The sequence below is a fragment of the Protopterus annectens genome, chromosome 1.part2 (assembly GCF_019279795.1).
Source record: "Protopterus annectens isolate FY-2018-M chromosome 1.part2, PAN1.0, whole genome shotgun sequence".
Taxonomy (NCBI): domain Eukaryota; kingdom Metazoa; phylum Chordata; order Ceratodontiformes; family Protopteridae; genus Protopterus; species Protopterus annectens.
Window position 1 is genome coordinate 501,686,168 of NC_056727.1, and position 23,666 is coordinate 501,709,833.

At 41.2% G+C, this 23,666-nt stretch overlaps 1 protein-coding gene across 2 annotated transcripts in view; it reads left to right on the forward strand.

Moving 5' to 3' along the window:
* BUB1 (BUB1 mitotic checkpoint serine/threonine kinase) overlaps positions 1 to 23,666 on the forward strand; it is a 2,040,509-nt gene that overhangs the window by 1,272,890 nt on the left and 743,953 nt on the right. For both annotated transcript variants that reach the window (XM_044057238.1, XM_044057245.1), the window contains exon 14: positions 20,292 to 20,584. In XM_044057238.1, the coding sequence (XP_043913173.1) occupies positions 20,292 to 20,584 (293 nt within the window). The remainder of the gene's footprint in view (positions 1 to 20,291; positions 20,585 to 23,666) is intronic.

Genomic DNA, 23,666 nt, shown 5'->3' on the forward strand with positions numbered 1-23,666 from the left:
AAGTTCTGTTCTTTCTCGGACTGCAGGTTAACATCTGCACATTCTTTCATGGTCAGCCTGTTTAAACAGGTCAAACAGTTCTTTTAGAAATTCTTTCTTTGCACACAAGATAGTTTAACCCTTATTATGCCTGATACAAAGTAGTTCATACAGAATTTTATTACAGAGAGATATATCCACATAAAACAAAGTTCATCCCTGACCACATTCAAGCATAAATTAGATCAGTGGATGAGAAAACAGGAAATTATCCTAGGATTGCCCAGTACTGGTAATGGATAGAGGGGTAGCACATAGCTGCTTTCACAGTGCGTGGGTCCCTTTCAAATCTGTTTGATCTAGTAATTGGCATTAGAGTAGTATATAAATATAGACCTTGCAAAAGGGTCAGGTGAATCTAAACACCAATGGGGTAGGTTAATTTTAAGTACCAAATGGGATAATTAGCTAGGCTTAAAATGACCCACAAGGACAGTTAGCCCAATACTAACATAACCTGTAAACTGCATGTTATATTTAAGGTAGTTCTGAATACTCTGCATATGTATTTTTAAATGTGAGGTGGGGGAAGAGTCTTAGCAGCTACTGCTTTTTATGTTTGTGATATTAAAGTAAGAAAGGAGGGTTTCTTGACTTATCTATTGTTTATAGTGTAGCAAGATGAATGATGGACCTAAGCAACATAATGTTGTGATCTTGAGCTACTGGTGGGTGTAAAAACATATTGATCATATGTGCATTAAAATATTATTTTCCCTGTTTTATGCAGTTGTAAGTATATGCTAATGTTCTTAATTTCTGCTGCAGACATTGGAATAATTTTTAAGCAAATTTAGTTTTTTGCCATTTGAAAAGCGAGGCTTCTTATTTTTTAAAGCTATTAGCAGTTTTTTTTTTTTTATCAGCGAATGCCTGCAGTTGGAGATGCTGAGTCTCCAATTGCAGCAAATTAATCAGGAAATGACTGAACAACATGCTGTGAGTCATTTGTATAAGAAACATAATCGTATTTAAAAGGCAGCTGGCTCGTAAGTCAGTGAAATATTGATAGTCACTGAAGGAGGTGAGTACTTTTGCAAGTAGTTGTATCTCCATCAGCCTTAGTACTTGACTATTAAATATAACTGCACAATTTAGTTTATTCATTTAAGGGTAGTGAGTGCACTTAAGGCTAAATGTCTATCAGTATGCAAGTTCACATCTGAGAGGGGAAATAGCGATGACATGGACAAATGGCATCTGTGCAAGAAAGAACACAGGCTCTAGTATGCATTTCCATTATGATTAAACCCAAGTTTAGAATAGGTAAGGCTTCTCATTGTAGATGTCTCTCTGGGGCAGTTGCACCAAAATGGTAGGGTAACATTGCTTTTTGGAAAGTGTATATAGTTTGGCATCTTTGCTGGGAGTTAAAGGGGTTGATTATTAAAAATGTGTCTAGTTTTTTGTGTGTTCACTTGAAACATTGTCTGGGAAAATATGGCATGGTTTCATATAGAGATTAGAAGCAGCAACTACATTCAAGATCAGCCTGCCAGCCAGTGTGTGAATATAACATGCAAGTTAATATTCAAAAGAACTGTCATGCAGTATATGTAAAATTAATAATTATTTATAAGAAAGGCTGCCAGTTTTAGCACAGGATGCAAATGGCATTGCAGCTATAGACAAAGTAGAGTACTGAATTTTATTAAGCGTTGGGTACAAGAAACAATATCATGGGACACACTTGTATAATGTGAATTTGGTAAAGGTATTTCAGAACAGATAGTTCAGCGGAGTATATGGAACAAAGGAAAAGAGGAGTACTACTGGCTATGAGAGGGTCTCTAGTAGTGATAGAAAAGTCAAAAGAAATACATTATGGTAGATTTGTGGTAATAAGAGATTACTGGCAGGGGAGGAGGATTTACTGACGTACTGTAGTCTACCTACAGCTACTGTTATGGAGCTTAACAGAACATTTGGAGAAATAATTAGCTTTCAGTAGGGATTGTTATTTATGGGTATTGACTGGGACCTGTTCTGCTATAGAGAGGATACATCAGTGATCTAGTAGGGAAAATATAACAAAAGAGGCTAGATTTCTGAAGACATGTGAGTATTTGGAATGGAAGATGCATATTTAGTAGCAGGAACTCAGACTATATATATTAATAACCACTGTACAGAGACTGAGCTAGAATGTTCAGAAATTCCATTTATAATTGAAGGCTTTGAAACAAAGCAAGTATTTTATATTATGCACCAATAAAGACTAAGATAATGTTGATGCACCAATAAAGACTAAGATAATGTTGCAGGGTAATGAAGTAAGAGACACTGGCACTTTTCTACTTACCTGTTAAGAAGAGTAGAAGTTCAGGAGTGGCTAGTAGAAATGATTTTAGAGTTATTGTGGAATATTGGAATTTCTTGAACCAGGAGTAGCTTGGAAGTGGGATAAAATGAAAATGGAGTTTAAAAATAAATCTGTATGGGAAAGTGGTAATAGGAATTTAAAGTGATTAACACAGGTTAAAGTATTACAAGAGAAGAATCTCATAGAGCAAAACCTGCTAGCTGCTGAAGTGAACATAAGGGACTATTTGGATAATGTGCTTGAGATTAGAAAGGTTGCTCCAGACCACAAAACACTCAGCACAACAGAAAGTAGAAGGGGTTGTAGCCAGACTTGGGATATGTATGACAAGAAAAATAATCAGAGATCCTATATAGGTATTGGATATATTTCAGAAATTTTATGAAAGTTTGTATAAAGCAGAGGAATGGGGAAACCAAAAAAAGGCACAAATGGAAACATTAATGGGGGTTTAACTGTGCCAATGTTAGAAGAAAATTAGGCTCAACAATTGATATACAAGATAGGAAGGGATGAGATAAAAATGGTAGTGTAAAATCAATTAGCACAGAAGTCACCAAGAACACATGGTATTCCTGTGGAAGTTTAAGAGTTAGGAGTTATATAGATGTGGAAGGTTTTGTCGTATTCTAAAAAAGGGGGATAGTACAATCATCTTGGAAGGAAGCTGTGGTGGCTGTATTACCCAATGAGGTTAGACTGTTTAGACCATTTTTCATATAGATGAATTTCTGTTTTAAGCCATGATTATAAAGTGTTTATATTAGCTCCAAGAAAGGCAAAGGTGTTGACAAAAATAATTGATATGGATCAGTTTGGTTTTGTTGAAGAGAGGCAAACTTTTGACAATATTAACAGAACACTGATGATCCAGAGGGAAGAAAATACTTATGTTTTTGGTTCTTGGTGCAGAGGAAGTATTTGATAGCTTGTTTTTTTGTGAGTAGGGCAATTGTATAATCTGTGATGTTCTTCATCTCACATTGCTGCAGTCCTTACACTTGGGTAGTCCGCTGTCCTCGGTCGGCCCGAATATCAAAGTATTAGGCTGACGTCGGTCAAGGCGCATAAGACTGACATCAGGTCGTCAGGGTACAAATGCGCATGACCGACGTCATATCCTCAGTCTTTTTTGCCGCATGGTCCGATGCAGAAGCAGCATTGCAAGTGCCGTTCGGCGTTCTGAAATTTTTCGAAGTCGGAGTTTCAGACCGAGTCAAAGTTGGCTAAGTACCCCGTTGGGGAATATTTTAGTTTTTTCTTGCCTCAGTGGTTTACCGGATGTCAGAAAAAGTGAATAACTGTATTTCTTGTGGGAAACAGATACCGCATAGAGATTACCATACTTTGTGTATTCCTTGTTTGGGGCCTGAGCACGACGTTGTTGGGTGTCGCTTTTGTGCTAGGTTCAATAAGCGCACTATTAAGCGAAGGTTAGATTGTGCCAGGTTGGTCTTCGGGAAGCGGTGCAATTATAAGATGCCGTCGGATGCTCCGACGCCCGCTTCTTCGAAGAAGCGCAAAGACAAAGCAGCTAAACCCAGGCAGGAAGAGTCGTCCGTACCGGACGCCGGTTCTTTAGAGGCGTCAGTGGAACCGGTGGTTCCACCGGAGGCTTCTCTGGAGTCCCAGGGAGAGACTTTGATTTTGCAGGATGTGGCCTCACAGGAGGCAGGTCAGGCTGACGGGGCTTCTCAGGTTACTGTACTCCCCTCCATTCCTAGGGTGGTTAGGCCCTCTCCTTCTGTTTCCAAGGCTTCTCCCAGAGGCAGGCCAGGTTTAGCTTCTGTTGGTGTCACTCCTAGTTCTTCAGGGTCTGTGCCCAAGAAGCACATGCTTAAAATGGCAGAAGATTTAATTACTTTGATTAGAGGTTCTTTGCCCCCTCCTGATAAGAGGCCTAGGGTGGAACCAGAGTTGGGGAGTTTTGAGCAGGCTTCAGATATTTCAGAGTCTTGGCTGAAGACTTGCAGGAGTACTCTCCTTATTCAGATTCTGATGCAGATGATTCGACTCCTTCTGCTTCTCCTCCAGAGGATTTTTCTTTTTCAGAGACTCTTCATTCCATGAGGGAACATTTTAAGTGGGAAGGTCAGGACTTCTCTGATTCCAGGAAAAGGCTTAGGGAATTTTGCTTTTACCCCAACATAGGCCTTTGGCTATACCACCTGTTCTGGATGTTGTGGAAGATGTGTTTGCAGAGGCTTCACTTAATCCTGATTCTTTGCCTCCTGCTCCTGTTAAACCAGATAGGTATTACAGGGTACCTGAGGCTCATAAATATCTTTATAAGAGTCCTAGGGCGGACCCAGAAACTGTTAGTCAGGGACCTAAGGGTGTCAAGGCCTCTGTTGTAAAAAATCCGGTTCCTCCAGATAAAGAGGCCAGAGCTTTGGATAGATGGGGAAAGAAAGTCTATACTTCTTCCACCTTAGCTATGAGGGCTTTGAATTGCCAGTTTCACATGTTGAAATATCAAAACTATCTTCTTTCTCAATTGAAGTCTAAGGTGGATGCTCTGGCGGAAGGTATTGAGTGTAAAGAATTACAAGATTTGGTACATGTCTCTGAACAGGTGGGTAAGCATTCTTTACAATGTGGTTTTGATGCTGTACAAGCCTCGTCTAGGGTGGCTGCCACTGGGTCAGTTCTTCGCAGGCACGCCTGGCTGAGGGATCAGAATTTATCTGACCATGTTAAGACAAGGATTTTGGATGCTCCTTTACAGTCTGATGTGTTGTTTGGTTCACCTGTGGAGTCAGTCTTAAAGAAAATGGAAGATAAGGCTAAGTCTATGCAGGCTGTTAAAGATTTTTTGCAAGTCCAGCCTCCGAAGTTTAGTAGGAATTGGCCTGCTAAGGGGTGGACGTACCCTTCTTATGATTCACAGTCTAGGGGTAGATCTAGACGTGGTAGGGGCAGAGGTCAGAGCTCCTTCAGACCTAGAACAGGGAGTTCTCCTGCACAATCTTCAGGTGAGGGCAGGGGCCAGTCCTTTCGTAAACAGGCCCAATGACCTACCTTTTCAGCTGCCAGATCTTTCTTGCCTGGCAGCACCTTTGGGAGGAAGGTTGGCACTCTTCAAGGAAAACTGGAGTTTGATTACCCAAGACAGATGGGTATTGGATATCATACACCAAGGTTACAGGTTTTATTTCCATACCTTGCCTCCTTTCAAAGGCATGCCGGACGTTCCTCCTCAGCAAAGACTAGAGGCTCACAAACAAATTTCTCTGCTGCTCCAAATAGGGGCCATACAACCGGTCCCTCTGCCAGAAGTGGGCCTAGGATTTTATTCTCGCCTGTTCCTAGTACCAAAGAAAGGGAACACATGGAGACCAATTTTGGATTTATCTATCCTCAACACTTATCTGGACATTCCCAAGTTCAAAATGTTGACGTTACAACAGCTTTTACCTCTGCTGGGCAAAGATCACTGGATGGTGACTCTGGATCTCAAGGAGGCTTACCTTCATGTTCCTATCAGGCTAAGTTGCAGGAAGTATCTGCGTTTTCGGGCTGGGACTTCTCATTATCAGTTCTCTGCATTGCCCTTTGGCTTATCTACTGCGCCCAGAGTGTTCACGAAGGTTCTGGCTCCAGTGATAGCTTTCTTCAGGCTAAGAGGAATACAGATCTATCATTATTTGGACGATTGCCTGATTCTGGCCCAAGGAAAGGATGAACTTCTTCATTTACAATATGTGATAGCAGTGCTAAGATGCCTGGGGTATTCTGTGAACGAAATAAAGTCCAGTCTAGTACCCTCTCAGGACATGTGCTTTCTGGGTGTGAGACTGAATACAGCATCCCAGATGGCCTTTTTGACCCCGGACAAACAACAGAATCTTTCTCTTTACTTCCATCAATTGTCTCATCAGTCCAGGCTGACTGCAAGGACAGTCCTTCAAGCCTTGGTGTTCATGGCATCTTGTATTCTGGTGCTTCCCAATGCCAAACTGCATATGAGGAAGCTACAATGGTATCTCAAAAATGTATGGACTCAGCACTGCCAAGATATGGACACTGTCATTCAGATAATACCTTGCATTCAAAAGGAATTTTTGTGGTGGGCTCAGGAATGTCACCTAAACAAGGGACTCTCTGTGACCCGGCCAGAGGCGAGTCAGATTCTTACGACAGATGCCTCAGACAAAGCTTGGGGAGCTCATCTAAACGGAAAGTGGGTACAAGACACGTGGCCTGCCAGTCTTCAACATCTACATATCAACTTGAAGGAGATGTTAGCAGTCCAATTTGCATTAATAGCTTTCAAGGATTTACTTCTTCCAGGGCAGGTGTTGGTTCTAACAGACAACACAACTGTCATGTGGTACATCAACAAGCAAGGGGAACACATTCTTATCCTCTATGCAGACAAGCAATGATTTTGTGGGAGACTGCTCTCAGTTTACAGCTGAATCTTCAGGCAAGGTTTCTGCCGGAGCACAGAACTCCTTAGCAGATGTGTTGAGCAGACAAATTATGGATCCCCACGAGTGGAAATTGGATCCTCATGTATTTCAGAAATTGACAGTGTTATGGGGAACTCCAGACATAGATCTGTTCGCTTCTCCACAAAACTACCAGCTGCCAAAGTTTTGCACAAAAAGCTTTCATCCCACAGCCTGGAAAGTGGATGCTCTTTCCTTCAATTGGAGCAATCTTCATGTGTATGCCTTTCCACCTCTGCCTCTCCTCCCAAAGGTACTCCTGAAGGTCAGACAGGACAAGCCAAAGATGATTTTAATAGCTCCAGATGGGCCTCGACAGCACTGGTACCCATTACTGAGAAGTCTGGTACGGGAGCCTCCATGGCCTTTACCTTCAATTCCACACCTGCTGTCTCAGGAGAACAGTCATTTACTCAATGTCAAACTTCACTCTCTTCACCTAACAGCCTGGCATATTCTGTTTTAAACCCTGGAGGGTCTCAGCTTCCACAGCAAGTTTTGAATGTTATTTTGGAGGCCAGAAGGCCTAATACAAGGAAAGTGTACGCAGATAAATGGAAGAGTTTTTTATTTTGGAGTACAGCAAAGGAATTTGATGCTTCTAAGCCTAATTTAAGTGTGGCTCTTCAATATCTTACTGAGTTACTGGACAAAGGTTTGTCCTTCTCTTCTATCAAGGTTCATGCTGCAGCAATTTCTGCTCACTATGACTGTGACCCACCATTGTTTTCTCATCCTTTGTTTAAGCAATTCCTTAGAGGGGCAAAGAATATAAGACCCCCACGGAGAGCTCCTACTCCTGCTTGGGATCTCAATTTTGTGTTGGAGAAACTCACTCTACAACCTTTTGAGCCGGCAGCTACTGCTGAGTTGAAATATTTATCATGGAAGACTGCTTTTTTGTTGACCATTACCTCTGCAAGAAGGGTTTCTGAATTACAGGCCCTTATGGCGGTTGAGCCTTTCCTAATTTTCCATAAGGATAGGGTATCTTTGCGTACTAATCCTTCTTTTATGCCTAAAGTGGTTTCTAGTGTGGCTTTAAATCAAACTATTCATTTGCCTACTTTTTATGCAAACCCCCAAAATAAAGGGGAAAAGATTTTGCACACTTTGGATATACACAGGCAGTTGCGATATTATTTGAGCAGAACTAAAGGGTTCAGGCAGTCTCAGCAGTTATTTGTTTCATTTGCTTTGGGTTCTCAGGGCAAGCCTGTGTCAAAACAAACTATTTCTAAGTGGATTGGGTTTTGTATTGCTTTCTGTTATTCCCATCATGGTAAGGAGATTCCAGCTGGGACTAGGCCTCATTCCACTAGGGCTACTGCCACTTCTACAGCTTTTTTAAGGGGGGTGGCAACTAAAGATATTTTGGAGGCAGCTACTTGGAGTTCAGTGTATACTTTCTCTAAGCATTACCACCTTCCACTTTACTCTAAATCTAGGGCTGGTTTTGCCACTGCAATTTTACAGGGCATTTTGGCGGCTCCTACTGCTTTATAGTTTTGCCATCCTCCCTTACCTCTGCTTTGGGATTCTACCCAAGTGTAAGGACTGCAGCAATGTGAGATGAAGAACATAGTACAGTTTTGTACCTACCATAAATGTAGATGTTCGAAGATCCACATTGCTGCAGTCCAATTTACCCTCCCTCCTTCCCCTCTGGAGTTAGAGGCGGTTGTGTGGGTTGGGGTTGTACATATTGTGGCTATTGTATATATTGTACATATGATTAGTACTAGGGTGGTTGGTTGTTGTTTGCTGTCTTTTGGTTGTGACCTTTCTTTTTAGGGTCTTCTGACATCTGGGGCAAGAAAAGACTGAGGATATGACGTCGGTCATGGGCATTTGTACCCTGACGACCTGATGTCAGTCTTATGCGCCTTGACCGACGTCAGCCTAATACTTTGATATTCGGGCCGACCGAGGACAGCGGACTACCCAAGTGTAAGGACTGCAGCAATGTGGATCTTCGAACATCTACATTTATGGTAGGTACAAAACTGTACTTTCCTGGATAGTGCAATATGGTTAATAAGGAAGATATATGAAGGGTCAGAGGCAAGAATTAAGGTGGAAGGCTTTCTCTCCAATAAGCTGTGTTTGAACAGGTGAACCAGAAAAGAATGTCCTCTTTCCTTTTTTTTTTTTTTTTTTTTTGTTTGCTTTGTTTTTAGAACAATTAGCAAAGGAAACAGGGGACTCCCAAATTAAACAATATAACTGGTAAGGTAGTCAAGAAAAGCTAGTTTTATTTGCAGGTGATATTATTTTGTAGTTGATAAAGCCAGAAAATGACGCTTTAGTGTTGTAAAGCATTTTGAAACCATTTCAAGTCTTTTTGAAATATAAAATAAATGAAGATAAAACTAAGGCTATAGCATTAAATTATGTTACCCACACATTAAATGATACAGCACTACCTGTATATTTAGGGAAGATGAGGTGTAATATTAGGTGTATGGATTAGAAAGGAGTATATTGTGGTAGCCAAGGATGTGTAGGAAAAGATTAAATAAATGATACAAAAGCTGAGAAGCTGGAATCTCTTGAATATGGATTTGGATAGTAAGATACAATCAGTGGTGATGATTTAGTCCCTTTAGTTTTATATACAGAACAGGAGTATTTTTCTCAACTACATGAGTAGTTTTGAATCAAAGAATGAAAGGAATTTGTGTGGTAAGCAAGAGGGATAATTAAGTACAATAAGTTGGTTCACCCCATTGGAATAGGTGGTCTAGCATTGCCCGATTTGAAGGGATACTTTAGAGCTACAAAGTTATGGCTCATATATCTCATGCAGAACTTAAGAAAGCAAAGTGTAAAGAAATGAGAGGGAGATTCAAGAAATAAGTTGAGAGTAGGATTTTGGATGCTAGCCCATGAAGAGAACCACCACTATAGAATATAATTATTAATATTCTAAAACCTAAGCCAACATGTATGGAGAAAGGAGATTTTACCAGTAAAGATGAGTTCAAGTAGGAATATAGAAAATAGGCAACATGACTGAAATTTCTTGGAAAAAAATTAGCAAAGGAACCGTGGTATTAGGAGCAAATAACTAGGGTAGGGAAAGGTAATAGTGTCATGTGTCCAAGCAGAAGGTTCAACTACAGGTTAGAGACTCCCTTTCCTACCAGTGATTAACAACAAAGTAGACAAAGAAAAAGGGGATAGGTGAGATCTAGGTGAAAGACCAGCTCTTGTAGATTTTTTGTCAAGTCTAGAGCATCAACTAGCATTTAAAAAGGAATAGGGCATATAAAATATTGCATGATGACGATAAGAATCAATCAGAAGAGGGTTAGAAAATATTGGTAAGAGAGATTGGAAGGAACCGTTTACAAGGGAACAGTGGAAGGGCATCTGTATGGCTCCTGAGTATGCAAGTACAGAAAGTTTGATACTTTTTCATGGAAGTATTTACATAGGTATTTTTATACACCATAAGCAGACTTCAAGTGACGTTTTCCTCAGATAGAGAACAAATGCTGAAAGTATGATAGGTATGAAGGTACTTCAGAAATATTTTTTTGGGAATATAGTGAGTTGGTATATTTTAAAAATTACCTTCAGAGTATTTTTGTCAGAAATGTTGGGGGGGTAGCAAATGATTGTAACAAAGGAATAATTATTTTGAGCCTAGGCTATAGGACGTGAATTGCCTAGAAATAGTAAGGCCTTACTTTTTTGGTACCCAATATCATTAAACTTAGTAACTGTTAGAGAATGGAAATCAAAACCAAAATCAACCATAACTGAAGTACTGAATATTGTACAGAAGATAAGAGCTTAGAGGTAGGATCCTTAGAAAAGTAAAGGGGCAAATTACAAGAAATGGAATTCGTGCGAACTTCGCATGCAGAGTAATGTTAAGGAGGAGCAGTGAAATTTAAGAGAAGGCTGGAATTGAGCAACCCAAGTGCTGCTGGAGTGAGTGAAAGTTGTTAAACACAAAACATTTATAATGTACATGAAAGTAATGGAAATGTTATGTTTTTTCTTTTTAATTACTATTTACCCGTGTCACTTTTAAAAAAAATCATGTTTAATATGTTAAAAGAGAGTGATTACTAGGACCATGCAGACTGCTGAGCAGTTCGTTAATTTCTTGGCACTCTGGTACAGTTGAAACTCTGACCAAACTGTGACCATTTTATTGGAACTAGTTCTGAGCTGAACAGTTCGAAACAGAAAAAAACATTTGAGAAAACAGGAAAGCAGGCAGGCAGGGTAAATGGTCCCCTTCCCAGCCAGGAGGAAGGATGTCTCTTAGTTTTCGCTACTTTATCTCTTGCCTTGCCTCTTCCACCCCTTGCCTTTTAGGATGATGCCTTTCCCACTTCAGAAGCAAGTGATTTGAGAAGACTACAGACGTGTGAGGAATTCATTGTCACAAGTTAAAAAAAAAATCTAATTCCAATCCTTTTTCACCTTCATAGGTTCCCACACCAAGACATGATCAGATGGTCTTACCATGATCCATCCTAGATCAGATTCTCTCTGAGCAGTACTAGAAAGGGGTCCATTACTAGAATTGGAGACAGAATTTTACTCTTCTAGTTCTTGTACCCTCAGGAAGGATGATTTTTATAGGCCCATTTTTGATCTCTCCAAGCTGAACAGATTTTTGGTGATAAGAAAATCAGTCGGTTCACCCTTCAGTTTCTCCTTTCTGTGCTGTTACCTGATACCTTCATGGTCACACGGAGCACACAGACTTGCATGTCTGTATATTAGCACATGCAGAGAACATGTGCATTTTTGTGAGATTTATCATTGGAGGACAGAATCTCCAATTTCATATCCTTGCTTTCTGGGTGCCACCTGCCAGGAAGGTTTTTATAAAATGCTTTGTGCCAGTGTTTGTCCACCTCCAATTAAAGGCTATTCACATTTGCCCCATGTTGAAAACTATTTAGTCTAGGCCAGCTCCCATTTGGCAATGTTAAGCTGTCATGAGCTCAAATCCCGTCTTTTCCCCACACACAAAAAGAATTTCCTAAGAACAGTCTTGGAGACACCAGAAAAATTTTAATGCTTGATGCCTTTTCAAAACAAGCAGTGACAACATCTGTGAGAAAAGACCATTCTGAAGGCTCTAAGTTGCGTGTCAGCCTCCATCTTCAAGGCTCTTGTGGCTTGATGGCACATGTGATTTATTGGTTTGTAAGGAACACATGGGTCCAACATCTCTACCCGTAAGCGAAGATGCTGCTGCTGGCATCTCCCATCCACTGAGAGTTCAGATGGTGGACTGCTTAAATGACAGCCAACCCAGGGATGGCATTTGTGAATCCAGGAGGAATCCTAACCTGATGACAGATGCATCCGACTTGGTCTTTGATGTGCACATTGGGTTCTGAGGGATGAAGAAGTATGTAGCAACAACAAAAAAAGCATACTAATTGCCTTGGTTTGACCCTGCCAGTGAACACATTGTAGTACACACCTGGCTGGAGGGGCAAGGCCACAGAGGAGGTGACATGTTACTCTAGAGACAGTGTGTGGCCTTATTGTGCCCCACTACACACTTCTTGAGGGAGGGGCCCCATGTCACCATGAAGATGGTGGTGGTTATTGCACAGTCTGAATGCCTGGAAGGGAGACTGGAGTCAGCAGAGATGAGTTGGAGCATAACAACCACATGCCCCAACTTAGTAGTTGAAAGTGAACAAATGGGCCAAATGAGTTTCATGGAAAGATAGCAGACTGTTAGTGGACGGTAGTAGAAAAACCAAACTAAAGGAACAGAAACTTAAGTTGGAAGCATACATCCAGTGTCTGTCTCTCTTCAGGAAGCCATCATTTACTTGACAAGCCTATGTAACAACAAATTGTTTTAACTTTTCGGAGTGCATCTTTTGTCAGTGTCAGCCTGCTTATCACCAGTGCCTCTATGACGATAGGAGGTATTGCCAGCACAGCTAGCTGGAATTTTGTAAATACTTGTCATTTTTGAATATCAAACTGATTTATACAAGATGCTTTGTTGCAAATGTATTAGAACTGTGTCATGTACGTCAAACTGATTTGTACAGATATGTTGAAAATGTACTTGTAAAGTGCTTGTGTTTGAAATGTATTCACAGTGTGCCCTACTGGAGAGAACAGAAATGTACTTGCACTATTGTAATTGTTTAAATGTATATGTTTTAACAGAAGAAACTGGAAGGTTAACCTCAGTCCAGCAAACTTTAAAATACATCTGAAATTAAATCACTTTACGGGCTAGGCCATATAGATGCTATCTTACAGGTTTCAGTGCAACCAGAGAGACAGTCTGGACTAGGAAGTTTTCTGTATTGTCTTTGGGGTGAACTAATTACTACTCTGGAAGTGAGGAGATATGAAATTTTGACTTCTAGCACCTGCCACAGATCTGAGCAAAAGACCTTGTGTGTGTATTTTTACAGGTAGGTGCTAAATTCTGCCAACTTCCAGCAATGGGGGTTGCATGGGAACTAGAAGTCAGATGACCAGATTACTGAGCATTCTGTGTTTTGTCTTGGCCTTGACAACAAGGACCATCCATTCACCACACCATTGCCTTGCTCTGCTAAGTAAGTAGGGAATAGGTAACTATCATAGATTCCGTCAGGAATATAGTGAAGCTTAGTTTAGATAGTGTTTTGTTTTTCTTTGTCTGAGCCTGTCCTTCAATATTATTTTAAGTGTTTCCTTTGATTTTAAACTCTTGCTGTCACTGTGAATATATACTTAGCATCTTCTTGTTCTTTTATTAATTATTATTAAATATATTTAGACCTTTCATTGTGGCTGATCTTTGTAGAGATATTTAAGTTTTGAGAGTATTTGCATACTTATTTGGTGACACTGTGTGGGCCACTCCTAATAGCATTGCTGTTGGTCAAACTACCATTTGTATTAATGTTAATTTCACTCAGTATATTGAGTATCCTTGGAAGAGTGTTAAGGTAGCTGGCAGGACTGTCTGGTGGCAGTCATAACTACCTTATAGTCTGGGCAGAAAGAGGCATAGCTAGTAAATCTGTGCCAGTCTTTCCTGTGTGTGTCTGTGTTTAAATCAAGCTTCCAAGAGTGTGTTAGCTCCTTGGGCAGGGACACAAAGCCACTGGCTGGACAGAGTGGGAGCTGGAGGTCTTGGCTTGGACACTCAGCTGAGATCTCAACTCTATAGCTGTGGCAGTGGAGACTCTTACTGGGGATCTCACGAAAGAGGGAGAAATCAGCCCTGGACTGACTGTGTTCCCAGTGCGTTCTTAAAGAAAATTGTGTTTTATTCAGAGAGCTGCATCTGATGATACTGTGTGTGTACCTGTTAATCCTATGTGAATGTCCCTGGTTGCTGCCAGTGGTGTGAAGATTGAGGCTCCTTGATTACTGGCCCAGAGGTGGAGGGTCATCAGTCTCCGTTACCATCTATCCTTGCAGTCAAGCAAATTTTAAATGCTTCTGTATCTGATGTCCCTAAAGAAGCCAGTGCCCTCTGTGACCTTCTCTTTGAATAGAGAAGCCAACAGTCATCCTTGAACCACCCAGCTCAATACCACTCTCTTTCGAAAATGCTTTTCTTAGTAGGTTTTACCTTATAGGTTCATAAATTAGTACTAGGCTAACTGGCCTTGTGTTCCATTTTAAACCTAGCCAATTATCCCATGTGAGAATCAAACCTGCACCTAGTGTCTATAAGATAAACACCTTAGCCATTATGCCAACCTCATACCCATTCAGGATGTTTTCAGATCTACTGGCCTTAGTATTTAGAGAATCTTGTACAATACTCTGCAAAGACATGATAATACTCTGGTCGATCCCTCTTTTCATGGCTAAGATAGTCCGAGTTTGCCCTGTACAAAATTGTTAATGGATTTGTGTAGACATTTTGAGATATTAACAGAACTAAGGACTTCAGACAAATGGGTCAGCTCCTTTGCTTCTTATGCTGAGGAAATCCGTCACTACAGCTGCGAGAAATGTAGCATTTTTGAAGTGTTTGCAAGGCTTTTACCTGGACCTCCATCCTTCCACACACACATTACTAGGGGGTTTGTGGTCTGCACTGTTGTGGCAGAACAGGTAGCTTACATCCTTCTAGGTTGAGAACTGCTGATTGAGGGCTCAGTGTCTGTTATTCTAAAAGTGTATTAATTCTGGTTTAAGCACTTGGGCTTTCAAGCCAGTTATTTTACATTAAGAGGGTTCGTGGTCTGCACTCTTGTGGGAGGAGAGGCTGGACTCTGCCCTTCTGAGCTGGGACTTTCTGGTTAAAGGCTTATAGTGCATGCATATCTGAACTGTTTCTTACTGAATTTGGTGCGCCTTGTTTGCTGTGGCATAGACTGGATTCGGGCCTGCTGGATCTAGCTTTGTTTGTGTAACTTGAGCACTAATCCAGACATTCTCTAAAGTATTCAATGGTATTTATTACTGCTTGGTTGTAACTTGATTAAAGTGTAGCTATCATTCAAGTCTTTTGGATTAAGCACTTGGGCTTCAGACCAGTTGTTTTACATTAGGAAGGTTTGTGGCAAGCACTGTGGTGGCAGGACAGGTAGCGTTCATCCTAAGTTGGGAACTGCTGATTGAGAGCCCAGTGTCCAAGTGTATTAGTTCTGGTTTAGGCGCTTGGGCTTCAGGCCAGTTATTTTACATTAAGAAGGTTCGTGGTCTGCACTCTTGTGGGAGAAGAGGCTGGACTCTGCCCTTCTGAGCTGGGAATTTCTGGTTAAAGGTTTACAGTGCCTAAATATTTGAACTGTATCTTACTGAAATTGGTTCACCTTGTTTGCTCTAGCATAGACTAGATCCAGGCCTGCTGAATCTAGCTTTGTTTATATGCTTGTTGTTTGTTTGCTTGTTATTTCCCTGGAAGCTAATTCCACCTAATACACAACTTCTCAGCGCTTCTGTGGATCACTAGTGATTTCTGCATTGCTTACTGTACTTATTTCCTTGTTTCACTTGAAAGAAAGTTACTGTTTGTCGTTTTGCATTTAGTTACTTGTAACACATTGCACTCAAGTTACCTGGCACTTGCTCACTAAAGCAATTATATAAGTCAGCACTAAAAATTAAAAGCACTACACCCTCACTCCCCACTGGCCCTTGTTTTCAATTAAGGATTTCCCAATATTATTCTAGCATGTCCAAAGGTCAGTTGTCAATCTCCTCTCCGGTCCAGCTGGTGAATCTGGGAATCTTGAGGCAATGTTATAACTGCCTCATGTACACAGACAACCCTCTCCTCCTCCCACATAACACAAATACTTGTGAGAGATGCAGCTATTTAGCCAAACTGGAGGCTGAGCTCTCTCAACTCAGGACTGGCAAGACCAGACAGGAGGAGAAGGCAACTACACACACCACAAAACCAGCCTCACATAATGCTACCACTCCACTGAATCTAACACATAAACACACAAAGACATACTCGGAGGCTCTGAGTAAAATTTACCTAAACAGCAGAGGCCTCCAAAGCAGACACCCAAACAACTGCTACCTCAAGACACCCCACAAGCAACACATAAACCACAAAAGCAGTGTGCAAAGCAGTCACAGCCCTTAAGGCCAAATACAACACCAAACATACTTGTCATAGGTGACTCCATAGTCAGACACACTGGCGTCCCACTCACCAGGCTGAACAAGGAGAGGGTCACAGTAAGCTGCCTATCGGGCGCTAGAATCCGCCACATAACAAAGCACTCGGGTCACTCCACGGCAAGTACAAATATGACACAGTCATTGTCCATGCTGGTGTGAGCGACCTGAGGCGTACCTCCCTGGACTACATGAAAAGAGACATAGAGGAGCTCTCTGATTATGTAGCCCAGGCAGGTATGACCCTAACCCTGAGCAGTATCCTTCCTTCACCAAGAATGATGCCACAATATAGAGACAAGATGATCAGCTTTAACAATTGGCTTAATGTCTGGTGTCATTCAAAGGGGATCCAGTGTCTGTCTGCCTGGGATGACATGCTTGACAAGCCACGCTGCTTCGCAAGGGCCGGCTTGCACCTGTCACCCCTGGGATTCCGAGATTGGCTAAGGCTCTTGCCACCCCATAGTGCCTTTTTAGGCAAGGCTCAAATTCTAAACCTACCACCCTAGAAAACAAAAATGGGAAGAAACTGAGGGTAATGCTGCTCAATGCCAGAAGTCTAAATCTCAAAATGCACGCACTCGAGGCCCTTCTCAGTATGGAGAACATCGATGTCTGTGCTGTAACTGAAACCTGGTTCAAGGCTCCTGAGAGCACCCCGGCACTATTAGGTTTTACCTCATATCATGCGTTCCGGCCCCAAAACCCGGACCACACCACAAAAGGAGGGTGTATCGATATTCATAAAGGATACCCACACCTCCAGGTTGGTGGCAGCGGGCCAAGCTTCGGAAACCATCCAGGTGCAACTAACCATAGGCAAAACTGCTCTACAAATTGTAGCATGCTACAGGCCACCCTCTCAAACTCAGGAACCCCACACAGCCTTCCTGAAGACACTGGAGGGTATAAATGTATCTCCAAACACCATCATATTGGGGACTTCAACTACCGAATATAGACTGGGAACATTACTCAAGCCCTAACTTTCTAGCCCAATGGTTCCTGGAGTTCATAAATTCAAATGCCATGGAACAGCTAGTCACTGTTCCCACAAGAGGAGAAAATATACTAGATCTCATTGTCACAAACATGGGGACAAAATGCTCCACACCGGAAGTATATCCCTCATTGGTGAGATCTGATCATAAACTAATCTCACTGGAAATCCACATCCGCCCCACCCCAAACAAAAGACCATAGTGAAGAACTTCTCTAAAGCAAACTTCACACTACTCAAGACTGGTGTGGTATCCTTCAAGGCCCCTGAGCCAGAGGAAACCACAACCCAAGCTCGGAAGCCCTTACAAATGCCTTCTATGAACACCTCCAGGACTGCATGGATCAGGCAATCCCAAATAAAACCAAGACTCTTTCCACAAAGGGCAAGCGTCCAGTCTGGTGGACCCCAGCCATTAACAAACTTTACAATAAGAGGAGAAAGCTATTACATGATAGAACAAAATCCATAAAAGGGAAGTCACCCCTGATCATTATTAGTAAAAAATACGAGCACTCATAAAATCAACTAAGGCCAATTTTGAGAGAAAAATTGCCATGGATTCAAAGGAAAATCATAAGGCCTTTTTCAGCTATGTTAGGAACCTGGGTGGAAACTCCCAGATATGCTCAGAATTAGTCCAAAATGATACAAAAATCACTGAACCCACAGACATTGCCAACATACTGGCAGACAGGTTCAGTGCAAACTTCACCCCCTTCGGCCCCCCTAAAGGAGAGATAACTATCCCAGCCGAGTGTAGCCTCCCGAACATCTCAAATGCGCAGGTGAAAGCTGCTCTCTCTAAAGCTAAAAACACAGCATCAATGGGACGGATGGTGTCCCCGGCTGTGTGCTACGAGCTAAATGAGGAATTAAACCCGCACATAAGGCAGCTGTTTAATCTCAGCCTTACCACAGGATCGTGCCCAAGGAGTGGCGTGACGGCAACTGTGGTCCCACTCCACAAAGGCGCCTCACGGACCCTGGTAATTACCGCCCATAAGCTTAACAAGTCTAGTCTGCAAAGCTATGGAGAGGATCATAATGGAGCTCATAAACAAAGATATAGGGGACTTGCAGACATTGGACCCGACCCAGTTTGGCTTTGTCAAGGGAAGATCATGCCTTTTGAACTTGGTCGACTTCTTGAAACAGTCACCAAGGCCATTGATGAGGAAAAGCAGTCCATACAGCCTACCTTGACCTTGCAAAGGCTTTCGACACAATACCCCACTCGGGTATTGTAGAAAAACTTACCAGCTTAAATGTAAACCCATATGTCACAAGATGGGTTGCAAACTGGCTTAAGGACAGAACCCACAGGGTTAGAGTTGCTGGCGCTGTGTCAGACTCCAAGCCGGTCACAAGTGGTGTCCCACAGGGCTCGGTCCTTGGCCCCTATTGTTTGGCATCTACTTCTCAGAAGTACAGGCCAACATGGGAGGACTTTGGCTGACAAACTTTGCAGGCGACTGCAAACTGGGCGCCATAGTGGAAAGTGCATCGGACATGGATATCCTTCAGAAGGGACTCACGGAAACAGATAGCTGGTGCCAGAGCCATGGCCTGAAGTTAAACGCCAAAAATGTATAGTCATACCCTTCGGGAAAAACAAGGTAACCCCAAGCTACCATATAGGTGGCAATCCACTAAGCACAGAAGAGGTTATCAGGGATCTGGGGACCCAGGTTGACAGTGGCCTTTCTTTTGACACTCACATTGCTAAAGTGGTTAGAAAGACCTTCTACATTGCCCACCTGATCATGAAGGGATTCACATCCAGATCTAGTGAGGTCATTGTTCCACTGTACTCTTCACTTATCAGACCAATGATCGAGTACAATGCCCCATTCGGGATGTATCTCACCCGACATCTGCAGCAATTGGAGAGACCCCAAAAGTTCCTCACCAAAAGGATAAAGGGACTCCAAAATCTGTCATATGCTGCCAGATTGAAGAAACTCCAGCTCTATTCAGTCGCATACCGTCTGCTCAGAGGTGACATGTGCCTGACATACAAGGCCATGTCCAACCCGGAATTAATGGACATGCTCCACCTCAAAAAATCGAAATCCACCAAAACCACTAGAGCAAGCGACTTAAACCTTAGCACGGCTATAAATAGGACGTGCTGGAGGGATAGATTTATCACTCAGAGACTCCCTATGCTGTGGAATAAAATCCCGGTCCATGTGAGGCAGAGCACCTCGCTGACTCTGTTCAAGAGAAATCTAGACCTGTGGATGGGAGATCGTAGGTTTACCCCGGGAATCATATCTGTGTCACTGCTGGACAGAGGCACAACAAACTAATGGGCACAGTATTTTTTCATATAAGGGGTGGCGTAAGCCACAAAAATTTGGGCTAGGCTTATAAATGCCTTAGGGCAGATAGCCTAGTATAAACCTATGAACCTATAAGTAATTGCGATTTTACAAGGTATATTCATTCTTCCAATGTGCCGATTTAATGACCATAGAGATGGTTATAACCAGCCATAGTGCTTTATTTGTACCTGCTTTTTTAATTGTGTGCCCTAAATAAATAGGTCTGTACTCCGGCGTTTTAATGTATTAGTATCCCCCCTTGTTAATACTGCAGCAGTAAGTCTTAAAATGAACATAGTAAAATTGTGCAAGCAGTTTCACCCCCACATCGTCCACCACAAGCATTTACTTCCAGATAACTGAATTTGGAATATATCAGACAAGCATTATTCATTGTGAAAACTAATCACTTCTTTCTATGTTGCCTAAAAATTAAATTGTGTTGCAGAACTTCAGAATAATGCAGTGTGCCTTTTGAAAGTTATGTGCTTCTTTGAAATATATTTCCTGTATATTTGGTTTTATCTACATTATTTTTTTTTGTGTAGCCCAATACAGGAGAAGAGTCCAGAACCTGAGGCATCACCTCCAGCGTTGTCTTCTGTGGTCCCGAACTGTGAAGCTAACAAAGTAGCAGATGATGAGAACTTGTCCATAAACAAGCAGATTCAGATAACTGAGCAGAATTTGGCTAGCTGCAAAATATCTGATCCAGAAGACTTGCCCTGTCAACTACAGTCTACACAGCAGCTTCCTGTTGTCAAACAGGAGTTGTCAAGTGTCCCTGTAAATAATGAATGTGCACAGCAGATCAAAACTACGCAGGGAGAAACCAAGAAAGGTAAAAATGCCATTGTTTTGGCAGAGTGGATATTCTGATTGATAGACGATTGCTTCTTATAGTAATCATTTTACCATTGAAGTCAGCATTAGATTTGGGTTTTTGTGTTGGTTGTCTGGATTAACAGAGAACAATACATTGGAATAATACATTTAAGACGTTATAAGGTCATGCAGTCCTTAGTCCTTCATAATCAGGCTTTATATGTGTTGTAACAGAAAGCATTTGAGGTAAAGTTGTTAATGACCCCCACAAAACATTCAGTTCAGTAGATGCCTGTTGCTGAGAACTTGTCATATGACAGCATAAAGATGTATTCCATATTAGTGCTTTTCTGTCAGTATATCAGCTCCGCATGGATGCATTTGCTGCATTCAGCTATTAATTTTCTTAAATGTTTTATGTTTAAATTTGAGTTAAGGTTGCCCTTTATAGGAAAGGCTTGAAGTTTATGTGCATGTCATAATGAATCATAAGTCGTGACATTGTCCCAGGTTCCTTTTCTTCTACCATGGTCCGGCATTTTTTGAACCTTATACTCAGCACTGTGATAAATTTAGGTGTTTTTCATTGTCTTTAAATTTCTTAGCAGTCATTATATTGCTGCTGTGTTCAAGAAGGGCTGACAGTACCCTTCTTGAACAGAACTTTAATAACTTCAGGATCTTGTACTCTGGTAGATAAACTAAATATATTTGCATTACCACATTTTATGAAGTCATACATAATGGCCAAAATAGGTAGGAAAAAAATGTTGAACATCTTTAAAAGGCAGAATTTTTGTCAAGCAGTATATATCAGCCTTTTCATAAGGGATATGGTGTGCTTAACCATACCCTCACTGCATATACTAACTTTGAGATCACACTACCTTAGAGATAATAGGAATATGCATTTTTTCACTGACATTAACTGTTCCCTTTATTTTGAGATAGCATGATCTCTAAATTAATATGTTTTGTTTGAAGGGGTCTGAGAATGCAGGGATGTGCGGAAGCCCCCACCACATACACCAGCCATCATCACCATGACCAAAAAACAATTGCTACCAAGTTTGAGTTTCCCATTAATATGCTTTTGACAATACTCACTTGACAGTTGTCACACTACCTCCTTTTCACTCTAATGTGGTACACTGCACATTGAGTCTGGGTTTTCTGGAGGTCACTTCCAGGTATATTTAATGTTCTTTGATTTAAATGAGTGATGTTCCTTCTTTCTCCTTCACTGTTCATTATGAACTGATAAAATTAGGAGTGGTGGACTAATGGTTAAGGTGTTTGCCTTGCAAACACAAGGTGCAGGGTTCGAGTCTCACAAGGGATAATTGGCTAGTCTTAAAATGGCTTACAAGGGCAGTTAGCCTAGTACTAATTTATGAACCTATGACTTGAGTAACCTTTTACATCTAATGAAGAGAAGGAAGAGTAACATTTTAACATAATTACCACAAAATCTTTTTCCAGCTCTGCTCTAGGAGAAGAATGAATTCAGTTGACTTAACTTTTTTGTTCACTTTTATTAAACTGCTTATTTCCTTACCATTGTACTTTCTGGGGGCATAATACACTCATTTTTGCATAAAGCGCATAGCTAATATCAAGCTAATTACATTACCTGATGGAATTAGTAAATACAGGTGTTTCCTTCATTTTATAGCCACAATTGCATGTAATAAATAAATCCTTGATAAATATTTTCATGCAAAATCTGTTCTGTTCATATACATTATAAAAGGCTAACATCGTTGCAGAGAAAATTGTTATAAATGCAGTTATAATAAAATAACTTCAGTTAATATCCATGTCAGAACATCTTGGATACCTTTGACTTAAAATTACACATAATGCAGACAAAATTATTAATTTCAGCTTCATATCCCAGTGTTTTAGCTATTTTGGACTCCCCAAAAACCCAATTTTAGACCCCTAGCACTACCTTCTTGCACCTGTAAAAGTGAACAGCCACAGATTTAAAATTATTTATTTTCCACATTTTGCTCTGACTTTTCTGTTTGCCCTAGGGACAAATTTTTATTGGGCACAATCACATCTAGTTATCTATACTACCCTCTGAGTTGCATTTAAAACAAGCAAAACTATGGCCATTTGAATACATTCTATCTGAATGTGTTATTGTAGAAAAACTGAATGTTTTAGCTGGAAAAGACTTCCCTTCCCTGATTTTCCAGACTTCCTTTGCATGGCACTCTGGGTATTGTTCCTTAATACAGGTTCATAGTTTTTTTTTTTTCAACTAAGCTTATAGCTAAAGGAAGCTCATCCACATCACCATATACTATGGAAGACTAACAGTGTCCATTGTTAAGCAGACTTTCCCAACATATCTTTGGTGAAAATTTATGATGACTTATCTAGTCATTCACACTAGCTTTAAAAGTTGCTAGGTAAGTCTGTTTTCAAGACCCACTTAAATCTATGGATGGGAAATGGAACCTTTACCTCAGAACTGCCCCCTGCACTACTAGAGGACAGCTCCTTAATGCTTTATCCAATGCTTAGGTCCTCTCCCATTATCTATGATATGATCCCAGTTATTCTCATTAGGAGAAATATATAATTATCGACCATGGTGTGGGTAAGACCACTCTAATTTATTTTATTTAACATTTGTTTATCAGGAAAGTTTGACTGAGACAGAGCCCTTTTTCAGTAGAAATCTGGAGAGAAACACTCCAGACACGTATTTGGAGTGTGGGAGGAAACCAGAGCACACAAAGGAAACCTTTGTGAATGCAGGAGAACATGCAGACTCCACACAGAAGGCACCCTAGCCAAGGATTGAACCTGAGAACCTCATGCTGTGAGGCAACACCACTAACCGCTGCAGCACTGCTCCGCCAATGAAATGGGATAGGTTATTTTGAGCACAAAAAGGGAAAGTGGCTAGGCTTAAAATGGCTTGCAAGTGCAGGTAACCTTTGGTGATGCTGTGGTATTTTAGCTCTCTATTATAGGTTTTGCTTTACAACTGGTTCAACTTAAGTGCTGATCTATTCGTAGCTCAGAAACTTAATCAGAAATCACCCCTCCTGATCTGTATGAGTAGAGGGTTAGGGCTT